Raw genomic sequence first — 21,873 nt, forward strand, 5'->3', positions numbered from 1 at the left:
TCCTCCTGTGAGGCGTGACAGAAAAAGTTTGATAACCACTGCCCTAACCTCAAGGCCACTGTAGTTCTGCGCCAAGCTTTGTAAATGTTTGTAAATGTTGTTACTTGCAACCTGCAACCAGATGCCACTAAATCATACTCACTGTTCCTTTAAGAGACCGCAGCTCAATAAGAGCGATTACAGCACTGTGTTACGCAACGGATAAAACATGGAGCAGCAGAACAAAAGGGATGAATCAGACAGCCTTACCTCACCTATATAGTTTGGCCTTAACTATCCAGCATGGTTTGCCACCGCACTGTCAGCGAGGGATTAGAGGTCAAAACCTCTCCATGGAGGTCGAAGAGAAAATATTTAAAAAATCACATATCGGTCAATAACTCGAATGATGAAAGACGGCAAAGGCGTGTCAAATCACCTTGTGGCACAAATCATGCCTTTTATTTCCCCAGAGGAAAAATGTTTGATTGCTCGAATGAAAAAGTACAGGTAGCCACTTGCTTCCTCCCTTGATCTCAACATTACAGTACAATGTAATCTTCTTTCCCCTCTTTCCAGTAAAGACTTGTCCAACGATGAGGTAGAACATCACTCGTGAGCCAGGCCATCATTTCAGTGTTAGGTTTATTACCATCACAACACACACACACACACACACACACACAAAATACAGGAACACAAACAACATTCCAGGTAGATATGTTAGATAAATAGTGTAATGTAATTAATTTTCTTCACATTGTAATTTGAGTGCTCAAGTTAAACAGCCGGGAAACCGGGTAAAGCTCGGGTGAATTGAGGCCACTGCCGTCTGATTCAGAGTGGTAGGTTGCGATCGGCTTCAAAGCTGCCGCCAGTGTAATTGTAAACACATTACGATGGAGAAACACGCAGAACGACATCTGGTAGAATTATTCCCAAGGGGAATATTTTGTGTTTATTTTGCATTCTGCAAATCTGAGAGTTTTTAAAAGGGATATGGCGTTCCATTTGGTGATTAAAACGACCTTTTAGCCATGTCTTTGAAGATTACATATTTTTTGGGAATTCTGCAAGAAGAAAATTAACCAGTTAACCAGTTAAAATGGGTGTGTGGGGGGGGGGGGGGGACGTGGATTGAATTTCCCCACCAGTCCCTTTACGAACTTCCCCCGGTACGCTTCCTTCATGTGAGCCGCGAGAGGTTTGTTTCACGAACTTTTCTTCTCGTGACACGCAGTATTTACATCGTCACGACGGGATCGTGACCCGACTGTCTGCACCTTCACATTCTTTGGTCTGTGGACGCTCCGTGTAGTCAGGTTTTAATAACTTCAATAAACGAACGCTTGTTAATCAAACACTTCATTTGCTGCCCGTGGTTTGAAAACCCTGCCGCAGACTTCACCACAGTTTAGACATTTCAGAACAAGGCATCAGTGTGGATTAATATTTAAGTAAAAAAATAATAATACTGACAACGCTACAGTTGCTAATTGTCTACTCGTAGTTTTTAAAGATATCCACATTTGTATTCTTCTGTAGTACGAAAAACAACAAGATTGTTTAAGATACAAGAACTCGGCACACTTTCCGTATAAGTAGAGGCTCTCTGTTCATATGTTATGAGGAACAAACGAGAGGACAGGAAGTGATGTCGCTTCTCACTGCTCGCGAACTACGATATCAGCCACCCCGTGCACTTGCGTGAGCTGTTTGCAGTCGAGGGACGCCACTAGCTTCCTGGATCCGGGCTGGGTGGGGACGAAGTGCTCCGTCAGTGTCACCGTGGAGTGTCCGCCGATGTCGCTGAGAGAGGGGGGGGGGGGGGGGGGGGGGGGTTATTAGTCAGGAGGAAGGACATGTTGAGGGAAAGGTGTGTGTGAAAGAGATATGTTCTTACCCAACGACCACCTCGTGGCCCTTCTGCAGACCCAGGCCCTCCACCCTGAACACCACTTCCTTCAGCATACGCGGCAGAGGGTTGGTGAAGGTAATCTTGGCTGCCATCTCCTTGCCAACGACAGCTTCTCCCAAAGGCTGTCAGGAGGGGGGGGGGGGGGGGGGGGGGGGTGTATCAAAATGAGTCGGTAAACGAAACATTTGTCCCCGTCATTTCACTCCAGCGGTAATCCTGGAGATGTGCGGTAAAAACCAAGCCCTTACCTTGACGTTGAGGTCCGGTGTACGGAGCCTGAAGGTGGTCTGGTTGGCTAATACTTGCTGGGTCTCACTGACTCTCCCAGACAGGGTCAGCATCAGAGCTGCCTGATCCACCAGCTGGTTTTGGTACTGTTGGTAGGGCAGCATCCACTCAATGGTCTTCTCTGTGTGGGGAGGAACACAAAAAGGGGTCTGGGCTCAGTATTCAGCATTTTATTCAATGCAAATTGTACATTCTTTCGCATTAATACCTCAGCATAAAGACTCGTCAAACTTTTTTATTAAAGCACTTCAAATCTTGCTCATTAATGTTACGACTAGTTGGCTACATCTACTGTCGCTTATTAGCAAAGCTCTCCTGGCTGTTCCAGTACATTAAATTGCATTAAAGCATTAAGGACTAGTGCATTTAGTTCTGAAACTAGAACATTGTTACAAATGAAAAGTCACGAGTAATAAAATATACCTTTGCTCTATTCAAAATGGGATTTTGCTGATGAAGCCTTTTTTTTAGGGGGGGATCTTCTATGACCTGTACCTTATGGCGTCTAATATTAGTACCCTTCAGATAGACTCTGGCGTATCATTGTTGTCACCTTTTAAGTTAATATGGCAGTTAGCCAAACAGCTGCTTAATATATGCGGCCCAACATCAGCATTCATCACCCTCCTTTCAGCTATGTTTGGGTCTCCACCAGAATAATCACCAGATAATTGTTAACTACATCTGCTTGCTGCGTGATTGTGGACAGTTATTGTACTGTCAGCTTTTAGAGCTTTTTCTTTGCTACGCGCACCGTGAGATCTTGTAGCCCTTTGATGGTCTCGTAGTGTTGGATGATGACTGTAAGTCTGTCACAGTGGACGACGTTTGATCCACTGTGAGTATGAAACCATTCACTACAGCAGATGGTACGCTCAGTGGTCAGCCTACCTTCATTGGGCAAGAGCTCCACAGGAATCTGCTCCTTCTTGATGGTGCCCTTCAGCACACCGGTGTAGTACATGACGGCCACCTGGCTGTGCAGAGTGGTGCGACGAGGCTGCGAGCTCAGGTTCTTCACCAGGATGCTCAGCTGGGCGTCGGCACCCATCCTGGGCCCCTCGCCTTCCATCTTCACCTCAATGCACACGTCCTCTGCCATGGCCGTGGAGTAGACATCTGGTTTTGCTGCCAAAGCGACTGGCAGTCTCCACGGAGATGCGTTCCTCCTCCGAACCTGGTGCAGAGGGAGGAGAATGTGAGTGTGACTCATTCTGTCGCAGGAAATATGGCACACGGTCCTCCAAACTAAGCAAACACACATTTTAATATTGTGAGGAGCAGGTGGAAAGTTGTGGGGTCAGACGAGGGCAATGCACAGCGAGATGATTGATGCAGCAAGGAAGTATGAAATTACGATATGCTTGCCAGTACCTTCTTGGTGTTTGTACAGGTGCGTGACGTCCGCCCGCTCGTCAGAGCCCACTGCTTTTGTGCTGATGCAGTGGCCGACAGCTTTCTTCTCACTGTGGATCTGGCTGAAAGTGGCGTCCAGGTTCTTCTGCCAGAAGATCTTATCACTGTTGACCTGAAAGTATCCACAAGTAGGCTACATGAGAAGTCTGCCTTTCATACCGACGATGAAGCTGATCCAAAGTGCACACCACTCTTTTTGTATTATGAATCTTTGCTTCGTACAAGTGGATATGGGAGGAAATTCCATCTTCACCCCCCCCGCCCGCCCCGCTGTGAATAACGGTGAGCTCTGTTCTTCACCGAGACGCGGGGACCCCGGAAAAAAAAAGTCGTTTTCTATTAGAAAAGAATCCACGCTGCTATTAAAGTTTCAGAAGTAATGCCTGGTACAGTTCTAAAATCCACTCTTTTAGACGATCTGTGCCTCCAAACTAGTTTCCCTTCACTTCGATATTCATAATGAGCCTTGAGAGAATGCCCGCTTGCCACTTTCTGAATCTCACCTCAGCGAAGACAAACGGCGTGTCGTGTTTGAGGTAGACCTGGCCAGAGCGGATGGCGTTGACGGAGGCGGGGCCGCAGCGGAAGGTGCCTTGGCTGGTTTCCTGGGGAGTAGAGTCAACAGCCTGCCATCCTCCATAACCAGGGGGCAGGTCTAGTCTCGCCATCCAGCAGTCATTCCATACGTGGAAGTTCCTAGATGGGATTAAATTGTAGGTAGATGGCTTAGTTTAGCATCAAGATAGATGGAAATTGGAGCTGCTGCTCTGTCCACTTTTTTTTGTCTTTCAGTCATGTGACCAGGTTAGCTAACCGTCTCCAGGCTTGGCTTCATATCTAACAAACATTATCTGACAAATACACATATGAGCGGTATCAATTTTCTCATATGACTCTCGGCAAGACAACGAATAAGAATATTTCCCAAAAATGCTATTCCTTAAATATCACATAGTATATTCTTCATTTAAATGTATTAGAGGCATCTTAATATCATATTTGTGTTTCCGTGGTGTGGAACCTTAATGTAACAGGCATGATTAATACAAATGAAGCTGGCATTGCTACATGTAGCTACATTGCATTGAGTGCCTGGTTTCCTTTGCTGGGCAGGAACAGGAAATGGCACCCATAACTCTTTAAAGGTGCTACAAGATTATTAGCTGTTCGATTGCCTCTAAGCGGCTCTCAACATGGTGATTGCTGTACCGGAGGCTAGGAGCTAACAGCGCTAACAGTGCAAACTACTGCAAAGCTGCTGACAGAGCTAGAGACTGTGTTTAGCTGATGCTGGCGTTATCAGCTATAACTGCCATCTGACTCCAGAGCTGACCAGTGGGGCACGTTCACAGCCACTAACATGCACTAAAAGCATATGTGGGCCGGCCCGGCAATGTAAACAATGGAGAAACTCGGATTACACAGACACAAGGAGACCGACTTCATTCTCTGCCCAAGACGTTACTCTACTATATTTCTACATAGCAATTAGTTGTTTGCTGCTATAATAATTATCTTAATCCCCCATATTGCACCTTTAAGAACACAGGAGCACTGGATTGCAGATTGATACCAGATTAGCCTCCACAGTCTGAAGGGAGTGGCAAATAACTGGACGGGCATAACGTCTCTGAGGTTTCAAGTTAGAGAGGACTGCTTTCGGGGCAGATCTAAATATACGGCGCATTCCTAAGGTATGGACATAGCAGCAGGTCATTTTCCAAACAAGGTGCCCCCGGCCATGTGAAGTTACACATCTTACCACACAGAGTCACTATTGAGGTAGTCGATCGGATCCATTTTCTCATCAAAATACACATCTGTGGTGAGGGATACGTCAGTGTCGTGAGCGGACTGGAAGTTGGTGACACTGCGGGCGGGTATGCCCAGACACCGCAGCACTGGTGACAACGACAGAGAGAGATTCATTAAAAGTCCATTTACGAGGTCATTTGACAACCCGAGTTATGTTCCCAGATGCTAGGGCTCGAACTTAACGACTTCAGACATTTCCACTAAGCTGGCATTTGCGCGGTTGCATTGGACTTTATTGTCCCGGCTGACGGAAAAGCAACACATGCGGCTCTATCGGTGACAAAAGTGTGAGGTATGACAGGAATGCCAATGCGAGGTATTTAGGGTGTATATGAGCTACGGCGTGCTATCAGGTGCCACAGTCAGCTATAACTACCATGGGAGGGACCTTGTGGACACGAACGATTAATGAAGCATTTTGTTAAAGAGTAGTGAGAGCTAATGAAAAGGGCCTGATTAGGATAATTTGACTGTCGATCACATTCACGCGTACAATTCAATTAAATTCAATTTACTGGGAACACACACACACACACACACACACACACAGCATCACATGCTCTCTCTGTTTCATTTCCCCCTCACACTCACCCGTTGTCGTGATCCCAGAGAAGACCCAGCATTGTCCATACGACACAGGCGTTCCATTGGAGGAGTGGTACTTCCTCAGGATCTCCACGCTGCTGCTCCACGCCGAAGGAGAGACTCCATCAGAGTAATTCCCGGACCAGTTCCCCACCAGAACCCCAAAGTCGTCCTGAGCGTTTATCTGAAAGGATGTCGGGGACACAGTCATTTACAAACGACCGCTCTCATTTACATTAAATTAAAATGATAATTTCCAAAGCAGTATATGATTAGGATCCTAGCTACTAAGGAAGACACTGAGGTCACGTCCACTGCACTGTTCCTGGAAATGTGTTAGCTGAGATTAGCTGCAATTTATCATGAAAACACATCGAGGGTATTAATACTTTTTTGGCAGAATTTTTATTATCAATATATCTGAATTTGACTGATCTGAAATCTGAGTATTCTGTTTTTTCCCCAGCATGAGTGTATCCCTTGCTGTGTGGAGACTGCTTGGAAACAGCATTTCATGTTGGGAAACCAAATTCACAGAAATACAATCGACAAGTTAACCGAATAAATGAAATTTGAGCCTTGGGGGACTCACGACTTCATTGTTTCTGATATCTCGAGAGTGTGATGTCAATATAAATCTAAACTCACCATGGCAGATATGACTCTAACCACATTAACAGGATCTCCTCGGCCAGATGGTGGCATCTCACTCTTCTCCAGGATAAACAGACATGCGTCCAGGATTCCCTCATGAAACTAAAGCCAAAAAATAAATATATATATATATATAGATTTAACAAAGGAAATGAGTTCATCACAAATGGGAATTTGTATCATAGTCCAATTTAAATACAGGTCTTATTTAAGCATTAACAAACAATAAATACAATAATTGAGACATTGTACAGATTACATATGAGATTTGCAGCTTCTATTTCACAATTATGCACTTATGGCACAAAACAGGAAGATGGTGCCGTTCTTTCAGCACAAATGGAGGTTAAGTTCACACAAGCAGATGGTGGAAGACTGAGAAGGCTACTAAACATAACTAAAAGCATGTACTAATAAAGAAAAACTATTGATCTGATTTAACCTTTATTTAGCCCATTGACAAGCTTACTTGAAAATAGTCCACAACAAAAACACACGGTTTCCTCCTGTTTGAGTAACCTTCAACCAAAACGACAGTGCCCAGCTGTTCTACAACATTACTTACACATTTTTCAGTAATAAATCAATATATTTGTGACGCTCTTTTAAAGATTTACATGTTCATTCGAGACAAATAGGCGTAGTGCCACAGCCAGTGACGTCATGTTCATTCAAAACCATAAATTCATCACTTTCGAGTCACGACTCGTCTTGATTGCGCGCCTACCTGGCCAAAGTTCCATGTGCGGGCGCCTATTTGTTTCTCTGTTCCATAGTAAATCCTCCCGGTGTCATTCAGCACGTACTCCTTTGTCTCCTCCTCATCATCCAAAAACACTGCGTCCTCTGGAAAGACACAGTGATAATTGGGTGTTATAATTGCACATTGTATGAGTATTCTTACTCATACATACAACTTAAATTGATCAGCCTTGACAGGAAATACAAGAGAAATACTCATTTAATGCTCCAGTTAAGCTTTTGGCTTCTTCTCCATCTGTGAAAGCTACCCAGAATCCAGGCTAAATCACTTAAGAATGTGATTTTTACAAAAATTATGTGAGAGAATCCCCATAGGGACGGAAATGGTCAGGCAACACAATGAGTCCATGGACCTTGCAGTGGGGCCCCGCCTTCCTTTACAGGAAACAGTCTGTTTTGAGTGACATCAGCTCCACAGACTTGGGCGTGCACCCCTTGACATGAGCTTCACAAAACGGTGTCTTTGTTTTTCCACAGAGCTTTTATCTCTTGCTGTTGCCACCGTGATTATCTAGTGGGTGGGGGTGGGGTGGGGGAGGGAAGGTACAGCACGAGAAGAAAGAAAGGGAAAGCGGTGAAAGTATGAGTGTCCAAGATTGACATGAGAAAAATCAAGTGGAAGGAAGAGGTTTAACAAAGTCATGAGGGACGGATGAGGGGGAGGGGCAGTTCTGCTTGGGAGAGAGAGGGGCGAGGGGGAGTGGAGCGTAACAGACTGTCTTGAGAGTTTACAGGAGAAAGGAGAGGTTGAGGCTGACAGCATCCGGCAGCTTTGATCATTTTATGCTTTTCATTTCTACTAACTGATTATTTCTGCAATATGGGGGGAAACAGGCCCACACAGACACACACACACACAGGAGGATGTGAAGGAGGAGGAGCAATGGAGTGAGGATTTGGTTTGATAGACAGCAGGCAGGGTGACTGGGTGGGAGAGGCACATGCAGAGGGAGGACATACACATGGAGGCCGTTAGAGCGAGGGAGAGCACAGGTTGTCACCAGCTGCAGGATTACTGTGAGCTCCCCCCATGGCGTTTTCTATACAGTAATTGTACGATTTTTGAACGTTATGAACGTGAGGGTAAGTGTGGTCTCGGGAAGAAGAGATTGAAAGAGGGGAAAGGAGATTGGGCTTGCTGCCAAAAGCAGCCATGCCTTAATGAAAGACAGAGCGTCCTTTTATCAAATCCAGGGCCACCGTTATTATTTTTTTTCTGTGTTGCAAAGAATTTAATTTTTGGGGAATTTATAGTGGACCGCAGACTAAACAATGGACTTTATTTCCTTAGGCTTTATTAATTGAATCTAATTATTGTCATTTCAAACAATGAGACTGACCTCTGACCTCTGACAAAACCAAAAGGTCAATGAGACCTACTTATAGTGTAAAGTAGAACTAGAGACAGTTACAGATGGTTATAGCTGGATTGAGACATTTATTTGAAGTCTGACTATCAGTTCTATATCAGTCAAAGTCTATCTTTGTAAAACAGTCCCCAGTGCTAAGAGGAGACTGAATATGACATTGGACCTCTGGAACCACTCCTCCAAATGCTAACATTGCTCTGCTGGGTGTGTAAATAGGCAACCGTCTGCTAACCATATTAGCCATATCTAATCTCTGGGTCTGTCTCTCTGTGTGTTCTTCGTACATCTTGAAAAGCGCTCATCTCATCTGCCTCGCACGTGGTAGGTGTATTGATGTGGACCCCATGGACTGCTCGGTCACATTTAGTACAATCTGGCAACGTGACACGTTCAATATTAATACACTTTGAATAAACGAGCACACGGCGCTCTGTGAAGCAGTGGGGGGGCGGAGCTTCACGGTTCCACTGACTTGAGCATGTCTTTTCGCGCTCTGCATGTCTGTAAGCGGGGATACCGGGAGCCAAGCAATAGGGCCATTCCGAAAACATGCACGCGGATATACTGACATTACAACCACCGCAGCTCTTCTTCTTCGCCCCCCCGAAGCAGCATGACCCAGTGAGCCAGCAGGCTTGAATCATAGCCAGTGGGCTTACGTGACTCTCATACAAGGTCACGCTGTTGCTTCTTGATGGACAGCAACGTACTCGTGGATTGAGTTGGCCCTCCTCACACACGTGTTCTATTATCTCAGGACCCTTCTCACAGGTTAAAGTGGACAGGCTTTGTGCCAGTGCTTGCTATCGGAATGCTATAAGGCTCTTTGTAAAATAAAGCAGCTATGATGTGGGAACACTTTCCCTGGTAATTGGGCTGCACCGGACACTTCAAATATTGATTTTTCTCAAACCTAACAGTCAACCGGATAATAACTCATTCCTGACATTTTGTTACGCAACGGCGTTCTCCTCTTATCAGCGATGACTCGTCTTCTTTCCTTCCCCTCTGCCACATTCCTGCCTTCGATCTGTGTAAACCTTCTGCCCCACCCCCGTTCACACCCGCTGCCAGTCTTACCCTCACACCAAGGGTTGAAGAGCATGACGATGTTCTTGGTGGAGTCGTGAGTAGTTGCCGCCTCGCCCTTCGACGTGCTGGTTGTCACCGAGAGCCCGTACAGGCCAATCACAGCGCTGGCTGGCGAGTTGACGGACAGCTTGATCCTGTTGCCGTTCTGCTCCACGATCTTGGCCTCCCAGCGTTCGTCCTCCAGGCTATCCACCAGCGGGATGATGACATGGGTGCCTTTGGCCACCAAGGGCAGGGGACCTGCAACATATTTATCGTATTTGAGTAAAAAGAAAACACTATAATAAAACTTCTCAAGGACGAACGCCTGTGGTGCTGCACAATACAGTTCAAAAGCCAGTTCTTCATTCACGTATGTCTGTTAAATGGCACTCTGAGATTCTTGAATGAAGAGTGCCTTATTATTATTATTATTATTAAATAGGAAATCACAGCCTTAAGACATACAAAGTGCTCTAATTAATAAGTTATATATTGCGTCTTTAGGCGGTATGAAAATTCAAGTGTAAAAGGTTGGGGAAAGGCCAGGCTAGCTGGTTCCTGCTGCTTCTAGTCTTTATGCTAAAGCTAAGCTAACGGTCTTGACCGAGCATCACGTGGAGCATCACGAGTGAATCTTGTCAACGAACTCTTGGCAAGAAACATTATTGGATGTTTTCCGCAGAACTATTTGCTTTGTGGCACCCTGCTGAGTCGACTCCAAATATGGAGTCGATCGAGAAACCATTGTTCTCAATCCGACCACAGCCAGGGATTCCTCTCTCATCTCTGAGGACATGTTCAAAAGGGAAATCAATGAAAAACACTCTCTTTTCAGCCAGATTGTATTTTTTTTAAATCTTTATTCAGCTTCCTAGTTGAACGAAATAACCAGCTTTTAGTGCATCACTTAGAATCGGTGAAAGCAACGGTAAGGTACAGCATGTCGAATGTGGCGGCTCAGACAGTTATGTGTGTTGATTCGGTTTCTCCTTCGTGTGACGGCAAATCACCCCTCTGCAGTGATGTAAGGGCCATTTATTTCCCAAGCGTGTAGTGGATCGTTGTAGTATGAGGCCTGTAAATACCAGAGCGAGGTGTCCGGTGTCCGGCGGTCTGGAAGCTGTAAACACTGTGAGGTGGTGGGAGGAATCCAAAACTTGTGAAGCAGCTATACAGCTGAACTGCGGCTCGATTTAAATGCGCTTGCTATGCGTGGCATTTGGACCACATTGCCCAATGCTTTGTCTTGAGCCGGTCGTTCGTACCTCCGGGTTTCACACGGGCTTGTGACACAACTACTGGTTAAAGGGTCACCCCGCCAGTTCTACGCAATAAGATCAGTTCCCACATCATGGAAAGTACCACCCAACCTGTGAAAACAGTTGTATAACCTCTTCTGTGGCGCGGTGTGACAAACAAACACAACCCAACGAACTCGAGGACCCCTTCATCGACACTATGCGGATAGTGTTTCTAATAAATAAAAAAATCTGCTTCTTTTTCAAATTAGTTGAGGTACTCCACAATCGGAAGTAATGGGGTACAAGTAGCCCCGGTTGGGAAACACAGGTCTAATAATATCTCGGATTTGGCTTTGGGCCTTCACATTTCAAACAGAAACTGAGGTTTGAGTTACCCTGCTGGGATGGTCTAACTAAATACTTGTGAGTTGCATTATGGGAATTGTAGGATTCCGTTTTTGGACCTTGATCCATACTGATAAGTATAAGTCATGATATCTTGGCCTCCACTGCTTCGAGTTTGTTCTTCCTTTTGTAATCTCTCGCCTCTGATACCCCAAAAGTTATTAAAAAACGTTAAATTGATGTGGGGCAATATATTTTGCTTGATTTTCGCCGCTGCTAATAATCATATTGATTATAATTCTTAATCATATGAAGGTATGATGACACACGCACAGACACTGTCCACCCCTTCCATACCTGTTTTAAGCTCCAGATGCAGCTTGTCATTGTCAGCATTGAAGGGCCTGTTGAGCTCCAGCTCTATCAGGAAGGTCTGTCCTCTGCGGATGATCAGCTCGTCCCCCTGATACAAGTCGGTGTGGTGCTCCTGTCTGTTCTGGCCCGTCTTGGAGCTCAGCAGGTCCACAGAACTCACCAAAAACGTAATTTCTGACAGAGGAAGGTTCAACATGAAATTTAAGTATGCGTCTGCATTGCAGCTCCTATGACTATGTAAGGGTCAACATTGATATGTGCAACATGTAAAATGTATGCAACATTACCTTCCATTTCCTTCGCTTCTCCATTCTCAGGCTTTGGCTTTATGGGCTCCGGGGGTTTGACAAATTCCACCTTGTCTGTAATATCATAGGAGATGCTGTTCTGGTGCTTACAGCAGCACAGACACATCTTCTGGAACCAGCCGCAACAGCCTCCCTCTTCCTGTATCTTCTCCTCATCTTTATGAATGGTCAGCTCCACCCTGGTGGGGGGGGGCGCTCCGGGGAAGCGCCCCACCTCCGACGTGCCTCTTACAGACAACCGCTCACCTGGCATTCTGGGTGACATTTTAGGAAAATGCTGTTTCAATTTCAGGAATACAATTGCAGATACTTCATAACATTAAGTCATCACTTTGTTATGGTTCACAGACAAGAAGACCTCCTGCAATTCAGCTACAGTGTAAATTAACAATTAGAAGGTCTAAATGGAAACGTTGTGATAATAATTTGTGTGTAGCACCTTTCATAAAGACATTGCACTAAGCCCTAATGCACTGGTTCCCAACATGTGTGTGCTTGTGACCCATTCAAATGAAACAATGTCCAATTGGGACCCCTCATCCCATGGTATGGCCTTTGTGTGGACAGAATAATTTGTCCAGCTCAGTTTATCTCATCTGAAGAATCCCGAGAGGCCTACAGATTTGACAGTATTATGTTTTAAAGAAAATACAAGCCTGCAACTATAGTACTATACTATAGTACTACTATATGATAGCTATACTATAGAACTATAGTATAGTATTATAGAACTATAGTATAGCTACTAGATGCTTTTCTTGTATTAGATGCTTTTCTTGTTTTAATTTGAATCACCTTGTGACCACTCAGATCTTCTGTGGGACCCATTTAGGGGTCTCAACCCCCAGGTTGTGAACTACTGCACTAGTGGTTTCTATTAATGCAGATACTTTGGGTTTTGTTTGACCAGGTTTTGGAATGTGTACCTCTGAATAATCCCCACACTTTGCTGTAAACATTTTTTTTACTTTTTTTTTTTTATTGGAACTACTTCTCTACAAAAGAAGCACTCCTCGTGAGAAAACTGCTGACTGTGCCGTGGCTTGTTTGTTTGTTCTTTCTACTAACAGAAATGTGCTCTGGAATTTTCTCAATGATTATTTTTTTGCTGACAATGTGAGCGTCACAGACAAAATCCCGTTCATTTGATTGTATTATGGAGAGAGCAAACCAAACCCATCTGCAACAACAATGAGAAGCTCAGCAGCTCTGAAAGATGCAGTGTCCACGCCCGTAGACGTCATTGGCAGTGTGCTGAAGTACATTTCATTCCACCAAGATTTTGTTTTTCTTTTATCTCAGCATCATAAAAACAGCAAATGCACTCTTTCTTTTTACTTTTTCCCACAATTACCACATTCCTCACTTACACTCCCCCGGCCGTCGAGCTTTCTCAAGGAATCTTGGGGCCTGTTCAGCCTTTCGTCCTTGTCGGCTACACTCAATCTAACATACTTCCTCGAAGCAGCTGGATTCCATCTGCCTCACCCTAGCCGTTACAAAATAACGGCGTTTGTGTGTGTATCTCTGTGCCTGTGCATACACTGCAGATGTCCAGCACTGTAGATCATACGAACATTTATCACACTGTCACATCCCCACCCTCATACAGCGCGCCAATAATCACAACGAAATTAGATCATTTGTCACATAAGATAAGCCGGCCCTTCCTGCCCATCCTCAGATTTTGAAATCGTGTTTACATAAACCATATGTCAACTCGAAAGTGAAAAGAAAAGTGTTTCCTGAATCGAAAGGAGAAGGAGACAGGGGGGGCTTTTCCTCTCGTTCCCTAATGTCCTTCCTTCTTCTCACCATTTGCAACTTCTCCATCTTAATATAAAAGCCACACAGGGCTGAGGCGCTGTAATAACATTAAAGCACCAGGGGTGTTTTGTTAGCTCTTGTAAAACACCCATAAACTGTAATGAGAGGCAGTAATGCACATAGCCAGGAGAAATGCATCGTTTTATTGTAAACACGCAAAGAAGATGTTGGGTTTATAGCCTCCTTCCCCCTTACTATTTTTTCCCCCCGGAGGATGGTGAAGTCATGACCCAGCCTCCTCTGGCTCTGATTGGCATGCACTCGTTAACTTTGTTGGTTAGAAAGAACGAAAGAAAGTGTGTACATTTTCACACAGAGGCGAACAGAAAGAGGATTCTTTTCTTTAATCATGCACTGTCCATTTTTTCCAGCTGAAATTGCAGATTTCATCCCCCTAGCTCGCAAGCTAATTGAACGCTAACTCTTTGAATTAGTCGAAAGCTGTGTCTTCGGCCGACTTTGGGTAATAAAGACTTGTAAAAAGGGTCTTAAATGTGGTCTTTTGATGGCTACTCACCTGACAGTAGGCCAAAAAAAAAAAAGACTGAGGCTAACCAATTTTTCCTGGGGTTTACTGGAGCGCAAACTTCTCCAAAACCAATAGGCTACCAAATCGTTAGCTTGCCTCTTAGCTTGCCCCTTGGCTCCCACACGGGACGTTCTGTTCAGTTCCAGTCCTGCACAAGGATCCCTTAAAGCAAACTGTCACCCTAAAAAGCAATGTGGTAGAAGTGCTAGGCGAGGCGAGGCTTCTACGTAGTAAGCGCTTGGCAAACTAACGTTAGCTGCTGATGTTGGAGCAGATAAACACAGCGCCACTCCTAGTTGACCGTGGCGCTATGACGGGATAATCGCTGTAGGCGACGGGGTTGTGCATTGGACCAAATGGTCCATTGCATCTACATCTACTTGGCTCCGTGCGTACGTCACATGTCTCATTATTTTTGTTTGTGTTAAACTTTAGCATTCTGCTCGCAAGTTAAAGCGAAAAGTTGAGACTGGATAGGTGACGAGGTGTCACCTGAGGCAAGTTACAGCACCGAGGCTATTCTATAAAGATAAGCAGCAGAGAGAGAGAGTCTTTGATAAAATTCCTGTTTTCTATTGATTTAATGGTTAAATATTTGCATGGGACGGGCGTATCAAACAGGCTGAGCACACTGGTTTTGAGAGAAAGAGGGAAAAAAAGAGACTGGTAAGGTATGTGACGCAGTTCAGAGGGTACATAGCTGAGGAACAGGTGGTAGGGAGGGGCGCCCCACAGTATGAAACCCTCAAAATCAATGTGAAAGTGTAGAATGTGTGTGTGCGTGTGTGTGTGCGTGTGTGTGTGTGTGTGTGTGTGTGTGCGTGTGCGTGTGTGTGTGTGCGTGTGATATTGGGGCCACTTCTGATTTTTCAACTCTTGAGTTCATCTGCCAGTCAGATGACATTCCCCTCCCTTCGACTGTTTCCAAATCCTCTAAATATTTGGCAGAAAACAGTCATAATCATTGTGACAGTCAGCTGTGTGTGCGTATTGCGAAAGCCAAAACTGAAGTCACGCTCACTGAACCGTCCTCGGACGCCTTTTGCTCCATCACTAATTTTGGTGAAAAGAAAGCCCTCATGTGCATTTCAATGCACGGCAGGGCTCAGAACATTTTGACCGGCACTCACCCACTCAGACAATGGGTGACCAAATATTTGGGGCGATGAAAGGCAAACTACAACTGTAATTGGCCAAATAGTACTGCAAATATGGGTTATTTTCAAATGTAACAACTGAAGAAAAGCTCCTTCGGGCTGTTTTGTTCCTAATTTGGGTCTTCACCGGCTTTAATAAAGCCAAGTTATCTCACTACTGCACCTTGGGTGGTTTAGAATTGCCCAATTAGAGTCATGCACTCAACCCCCTAAAACCATGAAAAGCCATTCCGCTAGTCTAATTTTCGGCTGCTCTTCCCTCACACTTTAATGCACAAATTTAAATGGATTTATAATACAGCCGCCAGCCGAGCTTGAAAACAAGTGTTTCTGCTTCATCTTTTGTCTCCCGCCTATCATGTATCACTTCTTCCTCCGTTGGTCTGTGCCCTCTCCCTCTCCCTCTCCCTCTCCCTCTCCCTCTCCCTCTCCCTCTCCCTCGCCCTCTCCCTCTCCCTCTCCCTCTCCCTCTCCCTCTCCCTCTCCCTCTCCCTCTCCCTCTGCACTTCCCCTCAGTCGGTTTGTGTTGGCATGCCGGTACCTCTGGTATGCACTGGACCCCCGAGATAAGGGCCTCGTTTCCAAACAAGGCTGTGTTGGCTTTCAACGGCCGGGCGTGCCTTTCTGTCTGGTGATATGTTAAATGAATCAATTAATTAATTGATTAATTAATTTTTAAAAAATTTTTAAAATGTGTTACAGAGTAATAAAAACCATCACAAAAACAAACAACCAATAAATGGTATATTTGCACTGCACAACCATCAAGGTCTCTGAGAGAAGAACAGGCATAGCCGCAGCTGGTTGGCATTAAAATACCTCAACTGTTACTGAATATAGAGGAAATGAAAAAAAATCAATGTTTCCAAAGTGAGTATGACGGCAAACCAACTTCTTGGAGATTGGAAAGCTGGAAACGGCTTCTCCTTATTATCAACATGCTGGACACCAACATCGGGGGAGCTGATGGTTGGATTTGATTTTGGCAACAAAAGTTCTGCAACTTCACTCGATGAGACAACCCGAGTTAGTTGAAGTGGAAGTGAGCCTCCCTTTCTGTGGAGGATCAACTGTAAGAGACACCATCTGGTCTCATAGAAGAAACCGTTGGGTCGTGCGCACTTCTCTTATAAGTTTATCAAAAACACACTTGGAGTAGGAGAGCTGATCTTACTTTACTGCGTGTGTTCCGCTGTGGGTCCGCGATGAATCCGTCCGCTGCGTCCGGAGTGCAGTTATCTCTCAGCCGCAACACTTTTTGGGAAAGTTCTTCTTCTTTTTTCTTTTTTTTTTAGGACTCCGCTCCGTTCTTGAATCGGAATACTTAATGCGTGAGCCGTAATGTACGGCACGGTACACCTTTTAGACGGACACACACAGACACGCGCAGACACACGCACACACACACACACACACACACACACACACACACACACACACGTACACGCAGACACACACGCACACACGGGCACACACGCCCCTCTTCCAGAGAACTCAGCACACCCAGCCCCACCCTGCGCGTGGTCTGAAGTTTCCCACACACAAGAGGTCGTAATGTTTTAGGCTAAAATGATGAGTGGCGCACACGTCACATACGTACACACACTCACACACACACACACACACACACACACACACACACACACACACACACACACACACACACTAGAAAGGGAATTGCAGACTGAGTATGAAAAGTGTGTTACGCAATAATACTAGTATACTTTGACACACACGGGGAGTGGAAGCAGACGGGGTGTGTGTGTGTGGGGGGGCTGTATGAGATCATATGAGTGTATGAAATGCAGGCCATGAAGATGAGTAAATTGTACTATCATTACCACAAATGTCGCATATTTAGAGCTACACACACAACGCGTTGTAACCACCAAAATAAACTAAAACCACAGTTTCACCTCTGTCGGAAATCCCCATGCGTGTGGCAATGGTGTCAAGGGGTCACCAAAATATTACAGGATATTCTCCAGGCCCACTTTTGGTTTTCCTTCGTCGCTCTGTTTACAGAGAACCCCTTGTCCTCCGGTTAAACCATCTCATCACAAACACAAAGCACAGAACATCAAATATTAAGAAGATGCTAAAGCATATTGTTTAATTCTGTCTACTCGGCAGAAGCACAATGTGATGAAATGTAGTCATTCCGGCAACCATGTGACTTTTGTGGTTTGGCATGAGGGCATAATGAAGTCATACAGTATGCGGTGATGATCACCATGACAACTGAAGATACACATCCAACACTCAGGACTCTGAACTCAAGTAAATACAAGCTATGGATTACCGAAGAATGAAGAATGTAACCTCAAAGGACTTTGAATACCTGTAGAACATTAAAATCAATGAGGGAAAACTTAACCTTGTGCTGGCGCTACAAAAGTAAGGGTGGGGGGGGGGGGGGGGGGCACATCCTCTGGGTACCATAATTGTCTGAAATGTCACGGCAATCCACCCAATATCTTTTGAGGCATTCCAGCCAGGACCAAAGTGGTGGACCAACGCTGTTTTTTCTCGCCACCATGACCCTTTCTAACCCCTGTAGTGTACAAATATGTACAGAACATGAATACAATGTAATACAACGCCTGGACTGTATTAATAATGCGAGTGCTAAACGGTGCTTTGGTTTATTCAGTGGTCTGTCAACACGAAAGAGGAAAACTGAAATTTGGTCTGGGTCTAGGGTTGGGGGAGAATCCTTTCGGCAGGATAAGTAGGCGGGCATAAAACAAAAGAAGCGGAAAACCCACTGTAAATATTACAACAATGACAAGGACACCACTTAAAATAATGTGTGTGTGGTGCAGCACAGGCGGACTTGTATTGGATAGCCACGATGCAAAATATTATACAGGGTGTTAAAAAAATGTCCTCAGATTGATGTTTTCTAATAGCCTTTCCCTTTGGAATTGATGTAATCGGTCATTGTCTACGAGTAGTCATCAGTTTTGTGAACAATATTGTAATTGGCTTTTTTCTTCGTCACGACGGCCCTTTGTAACACGTCAGAACAGGAAAATGAATCACATTAATGACGGTCAAACATTCAGGTGTGCCACTTGTGTGTCGTCGTTATGGTTGCACCTGTGTTTCTTCCCTTCTATGTCTGAAAATGAAAATTGAACAAAACCTTTCAGAAGCAAAAGAAGAAAAGAAAGAAAGAAGAAAAACTAATCAAGATAACCTTGAGGAATGTATTACTAAAATTGCTATCATTTGTACAAATAAAAAGACGATTTTTGTCATGACTAATTTGTATTTTTGAAAAATACAGCAGACCATTTGGCAGTGGTGTTGTTCATCTTGTTGGCTTGATGAATGGCAACGTGTGTGGGATGTGCAGAGCGGTGGGCGTGAGCGGAAACACAAAGGTGACCTGGGTTCGCCGAGTCTCTGAGCATAACAGATGGGATCGGGTAAAAGCAGCGGACCGAAGGACACTTGTGGGAGAAATGCGTATTAGAATTTTGGAGGAAATGTGGGTTTAAAAAAAATTAATAAATAATGTTACATACGTATTTACTGAAAATCGATGGCTTTTGTTCATTGTGTGGGGCGCCGCTGTTCTGCAAACACACAGTACAGCAGGATTGACCCCCGCCCTCCCCCTCCCCATGTGTCGCGGAGCGCCAGTGAGAATGTTTTCGGTATGCTCTGTATCGACACGCCTCTATTAAATAATAACCAAGTTCCTCTGAGTTATTTTCTGAACTCATGAGGATCAGAAAAGGCTCAGAGGTCAAACAACCAGACGCAATGAAGACGGCGACAACTGAATGTCCATATGGGGTCGACGGATATTTTGATCATTCCAAATGTCTTCTTGACCAAGATTTAGGTGAGAAGATTGGATCTTTCAGCAAAAAAAAACAAATATGGTTCCCATCTCTAACTATTGCAATAGCAGACGTCAAAGCATCTGCACCAGTGTTTCCATCACGGTTGTGACTATAGTCAACCTTCATGATAGTGACCTCTCACCCAAACCAGAGGCCGATGACAGAGTGGAGACCACTTCCGCTGAAATCATCTTATAGTCATTTTTTTTTTTGAAGACGCACCAGCGGAGCATTTTTCCCGAGAAGCTGCAGCCGTCGCTCGGATTCGTGTGACTCCACGAGGCTCGGCTTCGTGTTTCACAACGGCGTGTGATGAAATGGGGTGTGATGGCGTGTGATGAAATGGGGTGTGATGGCGTGTGATGAAATGGGGTGTGATGGCGTGTGATGAAATGGGGTGTGATGGCGTGTGATGGTGTGTGATGAAATGGCGTGTGATGGCGTGTGATGGCGTGTGATGGCATGTGATGGCGTGTGATGGCGTGTGATGGCGTGTGATGGCGTGTGATGGCGTGTGATGGCGTGTGATGGCGTGTGATGGCGTGTGATGGCGTGTGATGACATGGCGCCGCGTTCCTTCCCAGTTCGCGGTGCGCTCGGGGGCTGGATTCGCTCTGGAGATGAACAGAAGCCAAACAGGGGCTCCGCTTGCCGAAACAAAGGAAGCATCGGTCCTGTTGCCCCGCTGCTCTCGCCATTACAACAACCAAATATAAAAATCCAGAGCATGGTGCGTTCACTTTCTCCTCTGTGTATTTGAAACAGGGGCACATTTGAGACGGGAAATGTGTTGAATAATTTAGAGCGGGCCGGAATTTAATCATTTATGATCGCTTTCCATAGTTTTCTAATCCCGGCGGCCTTTTTGCTCCCTCCATTTACATTGTCTGTGCAAAGCCTCGGTTTTACCAATCCTCACACATCCCTACATTCACCCAGAGGGGGGAGGAGCTGTGACAAATTGAATGGCGGTCATGATCAAATGGCAGTCTCGTAGTTTTTTTTAGACGTTTCCGTCTGAACCAAAGCGATGGAGCAACCGACTCTCAGTCTTTCTAAACAGTGTGGATCTTATATCATTGTTATAGTGGCATTAGTGGACATTGTCAAAATCTTTTTCTATTTTTCCAGTGACGACATCTCAACCTGCCTCCCCTCTGATTCATTTACCTACATGCCCAAACATAGACTGTTGCCAAGGCTACGCCACTGTTTTAGAGGAAGCGTACCGCTGTCGTAACACTGTCACAGAGAGGGCAGCGGGGCCTTTGGGTCACAAGTCAAAAGGAAGTCATGTAGGCTGAAAGATTTTGAGTTTTTGCCCCCTCGACCTAATTTTAGATTAGGTTTTTAAAATGTAAATAGCGACGGATCAGACACCATGATTTCAATCCGTTTTTGTTGTCGTTGTTGTCTTTGTTCAATTTTAAGTTGATTATTTTTGTTTATGTATCAATTTATGTCATTCGTACCTATTGAGATGCTTTGATATGGGGTCAACACTGTAGGTGGAATTAAATGTATGTATTTAAAATGACCTACAACTATGTGCCACTGACCTAAACAATAACACCATCAGGTTGTGAAAACGTGAGGGGGGGTTGGGGGGGGGGGGGGGGGGGGAGGGGGGGTAGTCTATTCTCTACACTCAATCCCAAAAAAGATTAATGTTTTAATGTTTTCAACAAAAGCAATCTCATTCTACAATCACTCTTTTTTTGTTATAGATACATCTCTAGCACTTCAATGAAAACCTGCCTCAACCTTGCAGTTGTTGACGAGAAGGCTCAAAACAAGTGCCGGGCCTGCAAATTGAAAAACTTTCTTTTTACTGCACATAAAGCTGTAACCCGCACCAAGGTTTCCTCTGCTTTGTGCCCTGGTGAGGCCTTTCGCATCAAAAGCCCTCATGGAGTCACGAGTCACGGTGTTGAAGTTGGATCACAGGTCTTTCTTTGATGGAGGCTCTGCAGCCCTGGGCTCCAGGCCACACATTTTACCTCAGTTTTTTTGGGTGAGAGTTGTCATTGGATCCCTTTCCAAGAGAAGTCACCATGCTGCCCCCTGGTGGTTACAACTGAAGCTCACTGCACTTAATGACTGGCAGTTAACCAATTCTACATTTTTGACACGTGGATAACAACTGATTTTGATTCTCTGTTCATTATTTAATCACAGCATACATGTGTCAACACAAGGTAGTAATGGTACATTATTATAGGTATCTGATTTCTAGAGGTACTCATTAGCTGGAGGCAATATAAATAGTCAGTTTGTTTTAATTACGGCCTAAAAGGTAAAAGGTATTTGTAACACTACATTAATGGTTTTCTTTTTTCCAGAGGGACGCTGTAGGCCGGGTCACAAAGGAAG

The 21,873-nt window shown here is 44.9% G+C and overlaps 1 protein-coding gene across 1 annotated transcript; it reads right to left on the reverse strand.

Moving 5' to 3' along the window:
* Nucleotides 1-1,106: 1,106 nt before the first annotated feature.
* On the reverse strand, nt 1,107-17,268 carry tgm1l1 (transglutaminase 1 like 1). The gene is given in 15 exon segments (XM_034555145.1): nt 1,107-1,788; nt 1,883-2,019; nt 2,146-2,306; nt 3,077-3,311; nt 3,313-3,362; nt 3,560-3,713; nt 4,105-4,297; nt 5,364-5,502; nt 6,008-6,185; nt 6,650-6,757; nt 7,383-7,501; nt 9,868-10,119; nt 11,805-11,996; nt 12,110-12,384; nt 16,818-17,268. Coding segments are annotated over 14 exon segments (2,337 nt in total). The 5' UTR covers nt 12,384; nt 16,818-17,268; the 3' UTR covers nt 1,107-1,643.
* Nucleotides 17,269-21,873: the final 4,605 nt, after the last annotated feature.

This window comes from Cyclopterus lumpus, chromosome 17 (genome assembly GCF_009769545.1).
Source record: "Cyclopterus lumpus isolate fCycLum1 chromosome 17, fCycLum1.pri, whole genome shotgun sequence".
NCBI lineage: Eukaryota > Metazoa > Chordata > Actinopteri > Perciformes > Cyclopteridae > Cyclopterus > Cyclopterus lumpus.